This window comes from Alexandromys fortis, unplaced genomic scaffold (assembly GCF_014885135.2).
Source record: "Alexandromys fortis isolate MF-2015 unplaced genomic scaffold, M_Fortis_MF-2015_v1.1 scaffold_3, whole genome shotgun sequence".
Lineage (NCBI taxonomy): Eukaryota > Metazoa > Chordata > Mammalia > Rodentia > Cricetidae > Alexandromys > Alexandromys fortis.
The window spans coordinates 21115981-21131457 of NW_026067909.1; the positions used below are offsets into that span (position 1 = coordinate 21115981).

Sequence of the window (15477 nt, forward strand, 5' to 3'; positions counted from 1 at the left end):
GAATTTTGCATGCAAATGGATGGAAATAGAAAACACTATCCTGAGCGAGGTAACCCAGACCCAAAAAGATGAACATGGGATGTATTCACTCATAATTGGTTTCTAGCCATAAATAAAGGTCACGGAGTGTATACCTGGTGAACCTAAAGAAGCTAAAGAAGAAGGTGAACCCAAGAAAAAACATATAGTTATCCTCTTGGCTAAGGGAAGTAGATAAAATTGCCGGGGACAAAATTGGGATCTCGGGGGTGGGGTGGGGTGGGGATAAGGGGGGACAGGGAGAGAAAAGTCTGGTCAGGTATCTTATGCATCTCACTCTAGTTATGAGTCACTAACACTTTATTTTGGGTACCTGTTGATGCATTTTGATGGTCCCTTAATTGTCCTTGACAATCTTTTGCTTTTTGTAGATTTGAAGAGGTAGACACTTATTCAATCTTTACATAAAGCACTTATTTGGCAGTGCACTTGAAGAGCAAGCCTACCTGGGGATCTGAACCATCTGGTGTAGACTTTGCACCTTGGGCTCCACAGTGACTATTATAGCACCCTGATGTTGTCATAGTCTGGAATCGGTGATGTAATGGATTAATTTAGGGTCTGGTCCTCTCTGAGGCAGAGAACCCAAAGGTATTTCTCTCCCTTAATCTCTTTTGTTTCACAGAGGTCAGCAGTCAGGGATGGGTTTGAAGCTTCTTCTCCCCAGATGCCTAAGACAGAAACTCGCATGATTAGAAAGCTCTTTTCTGATGTTGGATAAGTGTGGGTAAATGAAGGAGTTTTTGCCTAAGGCAGATGTGATCATCTGTCATGTTGTAGACGCATGGGTTTTATTAAAATTAATACAAGGAAATAAATTGTAGGGGGCAGGATTATACAGGCCCATATTCCTACATTGTAAGGCAGTAAGAGTTCTGTGTGACCTGCAAGGCATAATTTGAACTCCCACACTGAAGGTGGTCACCCAGCCTTTTGATAGTGAGACAACCTGATACCACCCTAATCAAGTGGTCAGCATATGCTAATGTCGTTCTGCTCCTTCTATTGTAATTTAGGAGGTCACCTGGGGAAGAGGTGATTTCAGTCTATGTGGCACAGTGAGCATGGGCATGGACTTGACAGCAAACACAGCTATGGGCGTGACCAAGATCATTTCCCCTGCTACCTGGGAAACAGAATGCTAATGAGTTTCCCCCTCAGTTTATGATTGATATAAAAGCTGTTTGGATAATAAATGTGGCTAACCTTCAGGATTTAAATGAAGCCTGAGACTCCCTCCTGATGTTGTCGTGTGAACTGTACATCATTTATTCCCACACCTCCACTCTGGTACAAGAAATGTTTTATGTCTGTGCTGGTCCCTGACAGTGTATGGATAAGAAACTCTAATTTTTTCAGAACTAAATTTACCCAACACTTCTGGCTTTCCTCTTGTTGCTGCTGTAGGAAACTGGGAAGGGGAAGAATTGTAAACAGAGCTTAATAAACATGTTTACAGCATACAGAGGGAAATTCCTCATAGGCAATGAGGAAAGTATTTTCTAGACAATCACAGATTCTTTCTAGTCCTGGTCACTTGTTTTCCTGTGGGCCAAAAAAAAAAATAAATGATGTATGAGAAGCTGAGAGGGCATACACAGTCAGGATCTCAGATTTGCATAGTCATCTCTTGGCACACATCTGTGGGGATACTGGAATCTTCTGACTCTCAAGACAGCCAGAATTTTGGTTTCCAATTTTTTTAATGAAAACCAAAGTCCAGAGTACATCCCCAGTCTAAAGATTTCTGTAAAACATTTACCAAAAGCACTGTGAATGCTAGCATTTCAGAAAAGATTTGCTGCTTGTTATTTGCTCTAAACAGGCTCTGTGTGGATGCGTATTTATAGGTAAGAATTTATGATAGAAGAATGGTGAGTCCTTGTCCTTTCTCTCATACAAGGTGGGAAAAATCAAACGTTGGTTTAGAAAGGAAATATTGATCTTTTTATGGGCGTCTATACAGTGAAAAGGGGGTGTTTATTCAACTTGCGAAGTGCATATACCTACTAATATGTACCATAGGGAAAATCTTTAATTTTTATTTTCAGAATATAATTTGATTACACGATTTCTCCCTTTTCCTCCCTCCAAACTTCCTATACACCCATCCCTGCTCTCTTTCAAATTCATGACCTATTTTTCAACTAATTTTTATTGTAGGTAAATATTTATATACATATATATTTCTAAATATAACTAACCTGTTCTGTAAAACTGTAGCTGTACATATATTTTAGGACTGATTTGACACTGAATAACGAAATGGTGTGCTCTTCCTTGGGGAAGGCAACCTCTTCATTTCCCAGATTTCCTCCCTAGACTGTAATTCTTTGTGTAGTTTTGAGGGCTTTTGGACTTTCTTTATCCAGTTTGATGTGTTTGTTGATGTCAAAATTCTTGAGAGATCTATGGCAGGTTTCCATTCCAAATGGATAAGAACTACGGAGATATTGTGAAAGCTAGGCAGTACATTTGGTTAGCAATATTTGCAAAGAAGTATTATGCTCCAGCAACTGTTATTCAATTTCAATAGCACAGGGATGATGGACAATTTAAAATGTCTTTAATTTTTTTATTGGATAATTAGTAGGAGAATAAAATGTCTCAGACAAATCTAAGAAGGAAAATGATGAGAGATATGAAGAACATAAAGTGCTTTCACTGCTAATGGATATTATCAAAAATAGAAAGCTAACCTAAAATATTTGATCTATATTGTTATATGAAGAGCTATTTCTAAAATTTTGATTTTCATCTTAATTTTTTGTATTCTTCCATATTTGATGATTAATGCTTGTGAAATGTACATAAATTCATACATAATTAATCAAATTCTGTACCCTACTTTATTTTATGTTTCATTCTTATAATTTAATACTTCACCACTTCTACATATGTACAATAATTTTTATATTAATAGTTACTTAGAGTAGTGACAGATCATGAGCTTATAATTATACAATCTCATCATAGACTGGATATAATCACTGCCTTTTTGTTCCATTCCTTAAAGGTTTTATAAAATTTATTCTTTGTATTCATTATCTTTGAGTAGTTCTATGTAGACATATTTTTAGTAATGTAAAAACTCTGTCTAAAAACCCTGAAGACCACAGTGGATTTTATCCACTAACAATGCTAAGATTTCTTATTCCTAAAGCCTCTTCAGACTTCAATCTGCTCCTTTAACTGGACATCACACTTGTGTTGTCATTGCACATTATTATTTGTTATTTGTGTGTGTGTTTCCGCATTTCTCAAACACTCTCGTGCTATCCAGTTTGCTGACATTATAACAATGCCTATGATTTTATACCAAATTTACTTTGCCTTTTGTGTTTGTGACACTCTCAGAAAAATGTTTCCAGAGATAAATCAGTTGCCTCTAGGAATATTAGACCCCTACTATTTTGTTACACCCCAGGACATTAGAATGAATGTAAGAAATCTTTTTGCTGCTTTTACCAAGAGATAAAGTATTGCCACTGGCATCTACTAAAGATCTGTGGATTCTGTTGTATGATCAGCAGGGTACATGATTGTCTTCAAAAACAAAGAATGAATTATCTTGGCCAAAATACTATAGAGTCCAATTTAAATATCTCTACTCTAATGTTACCAAGAAATACAAATAAAAGGCATGTATTAACATTACCATGAATGAGGTGTCATTGGGTATACTAACTACACAAAACAAACTTTCTGCCATTTTTGTGAAACTTTTGTTTTCTTTTGCTTTTTTGGTATTTTTTATTGTTCTTTTGCCAATTTTTTATTATTTTTATTTTTGTTTCATGCTGTATTTTTTCATTTTTGTTTCTTGGTTTATATTTGAGAGAAGAAGAAAGAGACAGAGATAGAGAACATGAAATTGAGTGGGTAAGGAGGTGGGGAGGATCTGGAAGGAGTTGGAGTTGGGGAGGAGGAAAAAATTAAAATATATTTCATGAACATAATTACTAATAAAAAGAAGAAAAATGGGCATCGATTTAAATAGCCCTATAACCTCTTAATTATAGTATCACAATAGTTATTTAAAGTCTCCCAATACAAAAAAAATAGCACAGGGTCAGATGTTTTTAGCACAATAATCTATCAGACTTTCAACGATGAGCTAATGCCAATAGTCATCAAATTATTTCACAATAGAAATGAATGAAATATTGCCAAATGCATTTTATGAGGGCACAATTACCATCATAAACCAAACAAAGATTCAACAGAGAACAAGAATTTCCAACTAATTTCCTTTAGGAACATAGATGTAAAACTATTTTTTAGAATGCAAATCAAATCTAAGAACACATCCAAAAGACTATCCACCAAGCCCAAGTAGGTTTCACCCCAGAGATGAATGGACAGCTTTACATATGAAAATCAATCAATGTAATCCCATATATAAACAAACTGACATCAAAAAAACACATGATTATCTAATCTGATGTCCCTTACCAAAAAAAGAGCTTTTGAAGAAAATCCAAAGCATCTTCATGATAAAAATCTTGGCGAGAGTAGGGATATAAGAATTATACCTAAATATAATAAAGGCAATTTACAGCAAACTTATATAAACAAACTGAAATTAAATGGAGAGCAACTCAAAACAAGTCCAGTAAAATTGAACAAGGTTGTCCACACTCCCCATAAAAATTCAATAGAGTACTAGAAGATCTAGCTAGTGCAATAGACAACTGAAGGAGATCAAAGGAAATACAAGTTATCCAGGAAAACATCCAAGTATTACGATTTACAGATATAAGAGACCTCAAAATTTCTACGAGGGAACTCTAACAGCTAATACATACCTTCAGCAGTGAAGAAACTGGGTATGACCATAAAAAAAGAAGTTATGAGAAAAGGCTGTTGTAGATCCAGATCCTACTAATTTAGCATTGCTATGATCTAAATCTTTGCATCTCTTCAAAGGTCCTATGTTGGAAGGTCTTGCCAATATGATGGGTTATAGCAGGAGCTGAAGCCCTTTGGGGAGGTTCTGTGCCACCTTTTCAGATGTTATGAATGCCTTCATAGGTTAAGCTCCTGAGAGGAAACCTACTCCTTCTGTCCCAAGAAGGCACAGCTAGAAGGTGTATCTAACAGAAAACAGAGTTCTACAGGACAAGAAACATGCCAATGTCTTGATCACGGTTTTCCCAGCCCTGTGATAAATAAATGCCTGATATTTATATGTCTGTGGCTCCTTATTTTAGAGGTAGTCTGGACACTTTGTGTAAAGATCTTCCCATTCCTGACTTGCTATTGTCGCTAATCTTTTCATCTAAGGTATCAGAAGAGATGTTCTATTTACAGAGTTCTCAGATGCTCCAGGTTCTGGAGAACTCCCTGAGGAAGCACCTGCCTGAGACCTTAAAGGTAAGAGTAGAATGTTTTCACAGAAACTGAGGATCACACTGTGGTAAGGCAGAGGAGGGAAAAGAGTCAAGACTCACTGAGCACTGGCACCATGACATTCCTCTCTCCTATGTTTATACTACCAGAGCAGAAAAAAGTCTCAATAATGTCAACCGCATAACATTAAAAAATCAAAGTGCAGCTCCCCGTAGCCTAAACCAAATGTCACTGTTTACTCCCAAAGTATAATCACAATTTGTGTGAGACCCAGTCACAACATAAAAACTTGAAAGAATGTTAAAGATATACATCAATAATAGTGTTTGCCTAACCTGTGCAAGGTTGTGGGTTTAATTGCCAGTAGAGAAAAAATAGTTTTCTTGATTCTTAAATGACAAATACTATTTAGTTAAAATCATATTGAATGATACTGAATAAAAGGATTCTGATCTTATTTAAATTTTGGCTCTAGCAGGGGAAGATTTTTTTGTGGCTATTAGCAGGATTTTTTTTTATTGATTCCTATTGAACTCTACATTTTTCTCTGCTCCCCTCACCGACTCTCCCCTCTCCCCTTTATGGTACCCATACTCCCAATTTACTCATGAGATCTTGTCTTTTTCTACTTCCCATGTAGATTAGATCTATGTTAGTCTCTCTTAGTGTCCTCATTGTTGTCTACGTTCTCTGGGATTGTGGTTTGTAGACTGGTTTTCTTTGCTTTATGTTAAAAGTCACCTATGAGTGAGTAATATGATAATTGTCTATTTATGTCTGGGTTACCTCTCTCAAAAAAATGTTTTCTAGCTCCATTCAATTTCCTGTAAAATTCAATATGTCATGTTTTTCTGCTGTGTAGTACTCCATTGTGTAAATGTACCACATTTTCCATATCCACTCTTCAGTCGAGGGGCATTTAGGTTGTTCATTACACCAGGTAGTCCATGAATTTTCAATCAGAGTGGTTAGCCTCCCTATTATCTGAGATAACAGACATGTATTACTAACCCTAACTAAATCTTAACTCAGAAGAAAAACAGTGATCCACACATATCAACAGCCAGATGATGCAGATCTAAAAATGACATAGTATGAATATTAAAGCAGCAATCACAAAAATGCTTCAAGTCATAGTAAGAAAAACACTTCCAATGAATGGAAACCATTTCTGAAATGGCTCATCTTCATAAAATTTGTCTGCACATGAAAAGAAATAAATCTGATATCCATGAAAAACTTTTATTAGATTCTACATCAAGAGAGTTAATTAGTTTATTAATAAATTGCATCTTTTTTATAATTTATCTCAATGTTTAAAAGATACTGTTGTTAGAATAAGCAACTGGACACTAGGAAACATTTGAAAAATTCATCTACTACATCTTTCCAAAAGTTTCATATTTTCATAGGAATGATCATTGTTCTAGTCAAACATGCTGCAGCTTCCTTCTTCTTTGCAATATGATGACATTTCAGCTGGCTTGAAATATTTAGGTTTATGGGACTGTCTTCCACATGAATCAGGGAAACCCATTCAAGCTCAAGGCTCTGGTGGACAAGTGGCCTGATTTTAATACTGTTGTTATTCGACCCCGGGAGGAGGTAAGTTGCAATAGAGAATAAATATGCCTGTGTCTCCAGATGTGTTGCATTCATAGCATGTGTCTGGATGAATGGTTGATGCCACTGCCTAATCCCATCACGAAAAATAGAAGTGAATTGTACTAATGTAAATCAAACCCCTGCCTGAAGGATAATTCACAAGAGTCCACAAAAATTACAGAATGTTATAAAACTTTCAAGAAGGGAAATACACAAAGGTGTAGTAATAAGCCATGGAGAATGGTAACTAAAGGTTCAGATGGTACACTTTCATTTTTATCCACGCTTTTGTTTTACTTGGCAGCATAGTTCCTCCATCAGTAGTGGCTGATTTGAACTGTGAGCACACTTTATCACTTCATTATTTCTTATGTCTTGTTTGTAGGATTTAGAGGCAACTAATGGGAAGTATTATCAACATAAAATCATGTTGATACACAAAAAATGGCTTGATCTTTTATTATAAACATCAAAACAATATTTCCCGAGGGCTGGAGAGATCACTCAGTGGTTAAAAGCATTTGTTGTTCTTGCAGACGACTAGGGTTTGGATCCAGGTACCCATATGGTGGCTTCCAACTGTGAAGAATTCCAGTTATATGGAATCTGACACCTTCTTCTGATCTCAACAGGCAACTCACATACATACTCGCAAGCAAAATATTTATATCTGTACAATAAAAGAAGGAAGTCTTTAGAGAAAAGGGCATAACCTAGGCTAGGTTTATATATTGTAACAAGTTAGTTTTGAGTTCCATTGTCAACTATTATCTTAGGGTAAAACAGATTTCAATGGAAAAATAAAAAATGAAGTAAAAGTCACATAGAAATAAAAATAAAAGAATTAAGTGGACTTAAAACAATCCAGCTCATTCTTAATCCATGATAAATTTTAATTGTAATATCAGCTTCCCTTTGAGATGCTGTTCTGCTTTCTATACCAGTTATCTACAGCAAAGTCAATAAAAGAAGGTAGAAAAGAAGAGTGGTTAGGGTGGTTGATGTTACAGGGAGAGAATTAGAGTTTATTGTTAATACCAAGTGGAAAAACATTTGCAAACGTGAGTGTTGAAGATGGCTTAAATATTTAATAAGGCAGAACAAGAAAATCAGTAGTTTTATCTGCAGTATCATTATACAGTCTACAACATTTTAGTTAATATTTTTTCACGAAAATTAGAGGAGTAAAAGCATTCAGATTTTACATTAGTAGAAATAATACTTCTGTGATATGTTCTTTGCTATTCAAGTAGTCCCATTTTGGATTTGTAAACTTGTTCCGTGTATGTCTAAATATGTACACATATATGCATATATATGCTCATTTCCTTGCTTTATGAGGTTGTCATTAATTTAAAAATAATAAGCTTTTTTTGAAGGACAACATAGCATACTAGCTTTAGCATTGGCTCCCTATTTATAGGTGCATATTCTGATTCTGTTTTCAGTATTGACTTTAATACCAGAGTATTCATAGCCCAGAGCAAGGAGTATTCTTTTAGCAAAATGTTTTTCTTTTAATTTGTTATTTTGATCCTTCTAAATGAATTTTATACCACTCTACTTTCCCTTGAGTTTGGATAATGTTTTTCAGGGTTATTTTACTTTGAATTGTGTCAAGCCATTTCTTCTTTGTTTTTGCACTGTAAATAATTACAACATGAATCCATAGGAGCCCTTAGTTTTAGGATTTTAATATCTCACAATGTAACTGAATACTAAATTCCAATATAACCGAACACCAACCCATCCATAAACATTTTGGTTTATTCTTTTTGAAAACAGGACATGGACGATGACCTGGACCACTACACTAACACTTACCTAATCTACTCTAAGGATCCCGAGAATTGTCAGAAGTTCCTGAGCTCATCAGAAGTCATTAACTGGAAACAACATCTACAGATTCAAAGTAAGAGAGCCAGGGTATATGTGACTGTTGTTATCTCCTGTGTACACAGGGTGGAAGTCACTGTTCCTCTTGAACAACACCTTACATTCCACACACATTTTTGCAAGTTATAGACAGTTAGCATGCTGTTATCTGTTTACAGGCTCAGCATCTACCATATGCAAGGGGAACTCTCAAGAGCTGCGGGGTTTAAAGTGTACAAAGGAAATTTTAATGTAGTTTCTTACTGCCTTAGGACTTAAGATTTCTTCTTTAGCATGCCCATATTTTACTAAAGAACATAAACATGGGGGCAATGTAACCTCCCATGCCATCTCTGTTTTATTATATTGTCACATTATCAAAGGAATATTTTGGTAAATAAGACTATGCCTTCTAAAGAGGTTTGGTCTAAGATTGAATCCAGATTGAACCAGTTGTTATCTATGTGGGAAGGACTGAGTAATATCTGTTTTGGAGACCAAAGTTTTTGTGAGAAAAAAATGATTATAATACTATTCCAAACATAGACTTTTTAAGGACTAAATGATACATTTAATAGAAACTTCTCAGGAATATCCTATCTACTTACATAGAATTTCAAATTTTCAGTGTCAGTTCAAAACAACAATTATTTTAGCTTACAATTGCATGGGTAGGAAATTTGACCGACCTCCATTAGGCAGCTCAGCTAGTCTCACCTGGATTCACACATATGAGCTCAGTTGTCTGGAGGGTAATGATGAGCTCATAGAAATAGCTCACCATGACCCCAAGTCTGGTATTTCATAATAACACTGTGCCAACTCTTAACTTCAGGGATGGAAGTGGACTGAGTGACATGCAAATGTCACAGGATCAGGAACAGAAAGGGAAAGTCAACCTCAGTGCACTCTTTGAATCATGTTTACTAAATCACATTCTTTCCATGAACCCAATAAAGTTTTATGACTGAACCAAGGTAATTAAGGGTTAAAGGAGTCATATTAGTGCAATAGATAGATACTGAGAACCTTATACTGACAATTTAATGAATTGAGTACATAGAAATGTCCCTTCAATTTCATTACCATACTTCTAACTCACCTTATTTGGTAGCTATATCTGTAGCCTTTTTAAATTTTACATACCAACCACAGTTTCCCCTTCCTCCTTCCTCTCTTCTCATTCCCTCCCCTATATTCCTACTACCCCAACCACAATCCTCTTCTTCTCAGTCTTCATTCAAGAAGGGGTAATTCCTCCCATGGGAGTCAAAAAGCAGGTCATATCTAGTTGAGGCAAGACCAAGCTCCTCCCCACTGCATTAAGGCTGGGCAAGGCATCCCACCATAGAGAATAGGTTCCAAAGAGCCAGCTCATGCATCATGGACAGGACCTAGTCCCAGTGCTAGGGACACACAAACAGACCAAGCTATACAGCTCTCACCCAGATGAAGAACACCAAGGTCAGTTCAATGCAGGCTGTCTAACTGCCTTTTCGGAGTCCTGAGCACCCACAAGCTCAGGTCAGTTGTCTCTGTGGGTTTCCCATCATGATCGTGAAGCTCCTTGCTCATATAATCCCTCCTTCTTCTTTAGCTGAACTATTGGAGCTCGGCACAGTGCGTGGTTGTGGACCTCTGCATCTGTTTCCATCAGTTACTGGATGAAGTCTCTATAATGACTACTAGGGAAGTCACCAGTCTGATTACAGGGGAAGGCTAGTTCAGGCATCAATTCCTCTCTTGCTAGGGGTCTTAGCTGGGGTCATCCTTGTGTTTTTCTGGGAGCTTCCCTGGCACCATGTTTGTCTCTAATTTCAAACTCCTGGATATAACTGTACTCTTAAGTAGTTAGGGTTTGTGATACCATACAAAACTTAAATTTTAAAAGGGGAATTATATAACCTTTATGATATGAAGCTGGTCATGATTTAACACAAGACTTGATGATTCTAAGCTCATATTCGCTTTGAATACACTGAATAGCCTTTCCCAAATGTTAAGATGAATAATGGTATATCATTTGCTGCCTTGTTTCCCCATCAAGGTTCACAGTCAAGCCTGGACAAAGTGATAGAAAATCTTGGAGCCATTAACTTGGGCAAGGTCAAGCATACACAGGGCTTTCTCTATATGATACTTGAAACAGCAAAGAAACTGGCTCCTTCCTTGGTGAACGTGAATAACTTAGTACGCAGCAGTGACAATACCAGGCCCATGTAAGTGTTTCAAAGCTGTTCTGTACCAGTCACTGTCTTACTAATGACATGCCTCCTGTGTTAGATTTCTGAAGTGATCGTTAGGAGGCCACCTTAAAGGATAGGGCTAAAATCAAAACATATCATTGTTTTGGAGTCTAGAAGGTAGAAATCAAGATCTGAGCAAGGCTGTGCTGCATTGGAATCCACAGGATAGAATTCCTTATGTTCTTTTCCCACACACATTGTCATTCCAGGAGTACCTTGGCTTGGGCTGCAATGCTCCACTCACTAAACTCACTTTCACCTGAGCTTCTTTGTCCTCTGTGTCTTTAGTTCTTTTATTTGTTGTGAGGACTCTTATCAGTAGATTTGGGACCCACAGAATAACTGAGATGAGCTTATATTGAAGTCTTAGACTTGATGTTCACAGATTTTTTTTCTAAGCATGATTATCTGCATAAAGGACTAGCAAGATGTCTCAATATCTAAAGGTGCTTGCTAACAAGTCTAATAACTTGAATTCAATCCATGGGGCCTATATGAAGAGAAAGATAACCTACTCCCAAAATTAGTATTCTGATTTTCACACATGAACATGTAACATCCATATACACACACACACACACACACACATATATGCATGCAATTAAAAATTTTACTTTCCTAGGTTACCATTTAACTAGCAGTGTCTTCACTACCTCTGCTAGCTTTTGCCCTGGAACCTATCCAACCAATATTTTGCAAAGTAGATTTCTAATTAATTTACTTTAAATAAGGATCATGTCTCTCTACTGCTAACAAGATTTCAAAGTTCCCTAACAAGCTTTCAAACCTTTCTGAACTTCTCAGCCCACTAAGGTGAGATTTTCATCTATTTCTCGGGCCTTATTTTGTTTCTTCCCTACAAAACTTCCAGACACTTTTAAAAATACTACAAGATTTTTTTAAACATAACCTGTCTTTTAGACATAAGACTAAAATCAGAGGTTGAGCCATTCTTTCAAATTAGTGTTCTGATGTAGGTAGTCTAAAGAGAAAGAGGTTGAGAGAAAGAGGTTGATTTTATAGACTGAGCTAAGCTAAAATAACACAAGCAAACTTTTGTCATTTCAGTGTTATTTCCCACATAAAATAGAAAATGAAGGCACACATTAGAATTTGACAGATTGGTTCACATCAGTTTACTTCATGTTAATTATTTTGGTTAGATTTAGAGGAAAGGGAACCTCATTCAAATTCTCTATCTCTCTCTTTTGCTCACTCACTAGCTCACTCTCTTGCTCTTTCCTTCTCTCTCTCAGAAAGTCAGTTCACACTGTAATATTGGTTAGGTGACATGAAGCATTATGTGAATGATTTAACATTGTTTCTAGTGTTAGAGCTAAATGCAGAAGGTACTGATGCTATGCCATAGCTTTAATGCAATTCTACTTGACCTTCATGAGCTCAGGTCTCCAAGATCAGCTCCCCTCTGTCTAAAACTTCTCTCCTATGCAGATGGGTCTGAACACTAATGACTTACTTTGTTATCCAGATCAGATCAGCTCACAAGTTCCTCATCACAGTCTGGGTAAATCACTTCAATAAAAGTCACCAATGCACAGGATTCACATTTATTTTACTCCTAGCACTCATGAGTAATTGAAACTAGTTAATTTATTCTACAGATTTGATATTTGATTCATCCTCTACCAATATTGAAAACCCTGCAAGACTTAGAATCATCAGGAGCTGCCACACAGTGGGTTTTAAATTAATACATGTTCAGTGAATTCTCTTTATGCAACAACTGAATCCTAATAAAAATATTTTGAACACATTTCACATTGTCCCATTTAAGTTTAACCTAATGCTGAGGAGAAGTAGAAGCCAGCAGTGAGCATGTGACTTGAGGATGCTCAGTTCTAAAGTGCTTTGTGAAATTTCCCTCCGGGAAGTACCCTCTTCTCCTGTAATACTACATGACAACCTGGAGTACACTCCCATTTAGAAGCTACTGGGAACTTTTGTTCTACTGTGAGCGAAAAGTTAGCCCAATCTCTTGACAGAAAGCCGAATCGAGTGGTGGAATAGTTTGCTTAGCTCATGAAAGAGTGGACCGGAGTTGAAGAAGAATGTCTAGCTCTAGCTCCAGAGCTCATTCCAAACTGACTCCTGAAACTCCCCACACCATTGCAGGTGTCTTCGGGCATCAGACTCAGTAATGTATGCTATCTTCATTTTACATTGCTGTGAATCTTTGCCCTTGACTTTATCTTTTGTTCAACACAATGCCTTAGGACTGCAAGATACCAAATTCTATGATCCTGAACTTTGACTTTTCTGTTTGCTACATATGTTTTGGGAAGTTTGCTTGTTTGTAAAATTTTTCCTTATACATAAAACAAGACTGATCATATTGAAGCTCCCTAACTGAAAGATCATATTTGAACTATGAGTCATGGGCAAATAAAAACTGCAAATGTTGCCTAAAGCATTTTTACTAGCTCTTAGGCGCTAAATCTGAGCCTCTATCACACACACTAACGTGCTAATCTATAGTGAAAGTCGCTTATTAGCCCTACTCACTAGATGGGGAAACACAAAAAGTGAAGAACAATTAATCAACAGTTAATGCACACAATGCTGATAAAAGCTCAGACAGTCTGGCTACAGAGCACACAGTCTTAGTGAGTCTGCTGTCTGACTCTTGGGGCAATTTAGGGGAAAATGAATAAAATTATTCATAACCTATGTGACTAAGGGCTGCTCTTTCCTCTTGTTCCCAACAGTAATCAAGAGTTGTTCAAACTCACCTCCCTGGATGTTACACATGCTGCATTGGTGAATAGCATCTGGCATTATGGTGGCAATGAGAAAAGTCAGAAATTCATTGAGCGCTGTATCCACAACTTCCCCAGCTCCTGTATTATGGGGCCTGAGGGGATTCCCGTGTCCTGGGGCCTGATGGACCACACTGGAGAAATGAGAATGGCAGGCACCTTGCCTCAGTACCGGAATCAGGGTCTCGTTTACCATGTTGCCTTCGACCAGATTCAGACTCTAAATGATCTTGGCTTCCCTGTATATGCACATGCAGATAAAGCTAACTTCACCATGCAGAGAGTGGTTGCCAGACTGGCTCATGTCCCCATGCCCTGTACTTGGAACCAGTGGAATTATGAGCCTCTATGAAGATGCAAAGAGTGTTGAGGGTACAGTCCTTGTAGATGGAGAAACAGCTGGGTGTATAGAGAGAAGTAATAAATTGTCATTAGGTAGACGTGTGTTTCTAGAAAGCAGGGGTATATCATGAACTGCCCACACCTTTTCTCTGCGCTCACATTGCTCATGCACTTAATTCCATTTCCTTGTCATGCAGAAGGTCACTGTCTCCTGCTCCAAGTCTGTCACAGGTCTCCCATTCTCAAGATGCCTCTAACACAGTGGTTCTCAAACTTCCTAATTCTGATACCCTTTAATACATTTCCTCATGTTGTGGTGAACCCTAACCATAAAATTATTTTTATTCCTACTTTATAACTGTAATTTTGCTACTGTTATGAATTATAAAATATACATGAGTTTTCTGATGGTCTTAGGCAACTTTTGTGAAAGGGGCGTTTGACCCCCCCCAATGGTTTTGCAAGATGAAGTTTGAGAACACTGCTCTAACACATTTAACTGAATCATGTTTTTTTTCTACTTTGCTTTTACAGCTTCTGATCCATGCCCATTACAAGGAGATTTGTTTTGTGACCTGCTGCACCACACACATTCATACCGCCTCTGGATATCTGTTGTTTTTCTTTTATTGACTTGAGGAGTAGCTGTTATATTGTTTTTATGTAAAAACTACTACACATGCATGAACAGATGCACAATGTGTGTGGTGAAATTGTAGAATTATTAAGAAATAAACTAGGGATCAACAGGTACAGATGCCTGCAGCCAAGCCTTTTTACCTGAGGTCAATATCTAGGACCCACATTGTGGAAGACGAAAACCAATTGTATCAAGTTGTCCTCTGGCCTCCACGAGTGTGCCATGACATGGATACTCACAAATAAATAAATGTAATTTTAAGAAAGGACTAATTTTCTTTCATTTACATTGACTTTTCACCATTAGTTCTCACACCAGGAAAGAGAAGTTAGCATTGTTCTAAAGGTTGAGCTTTGTTACTTCACTATAATGTTCATATTTAATAAAACTATTCTTTATTTATAGAAGCATAAATGTTAGAAGGCAGAGCACTGTGGGGAGAGGAGAAAACAATAGCACTCAAAACAGAAAAATGGATGTCTTTGCGTAGGAGAGAGAGAAAAGGGGAGGGTGAAGAAGGAGAAGAAAAACAAAACTCGGGGGCTAAAGGAAGTTAAGGGGGGAGAGAGAGAGAGAGAGAGAGAGAGAGAGAGAGAGAGAG

The 15477-nt window shown here is 37.1% G+C and overlaps 2 protein-coding genes across 8 annotated transcripts in view; both read left to right on the forward strand.

The window, feature by feature from the left end:
* LOC126498314 (glycine N-acyltransferase-like protein Keg1) overlaps window positions 1–15141 on the forward strand; it is a 73978-nt gene extending 58837 nt beyond the window's left edge. The window contains exons 1-6 of one of the 6 annotated variants that reach the window (XM_050136838.1): window positions 1791–1889; window positions 5326–5415; window positions 6889–6996; window positions 8782–8908; window positions 10919–11090; window positions 13844–15141. In XM_050136838.1, the coding sequence (XP_049992795.1) occupies window positions 5338–5415; window positions 6889–6996; window positions 8782–8908; window positions 10919–11090; window positions 13844–14246 (888 nt within the window). In that variant the 5' untranslated portion in view covers window positions 1791–1889; window positions 5326–5337 and the 3' untranslated portion in view covers window positions 14247–15141. Of the gene's footprint in view, window positions 1–1790; window positions 1890–5325; window positions 5416–6803; window positions 6997–8781; window positions 8909–10918; window positions 11091–13843 lie in introns of those variants that run through there. The other 5 variants (XM_050136839.1, XM_050136842.1, XM_050136841.1 and 2 more) reach the window with 5 other exon arrangements.
* The window catches only part of LOC126498315 (glycine N-acyltransferase-like protein Keg1), a 111800-nt gene that overhangs the window by 58774 nt on the left and 37549 nt on the right, over window positions 1–15477 (forward strand). The window contains exon 1 of one of the 2 annotated variants that reach the window (XM_050136847.1): window positions 1835–1889. The exons of the other annotated variant lie outside the window; for it this stretch is intronic. The gene's annotated coding sequence lies outside the window, so the exon portion shown is untranslated. Of the gene's footprint in view, window positions 1–1834; window positions 1890–15477 lie in introns of those variants that run through there. 2 annotated transcript variants of the gene reach the window in all.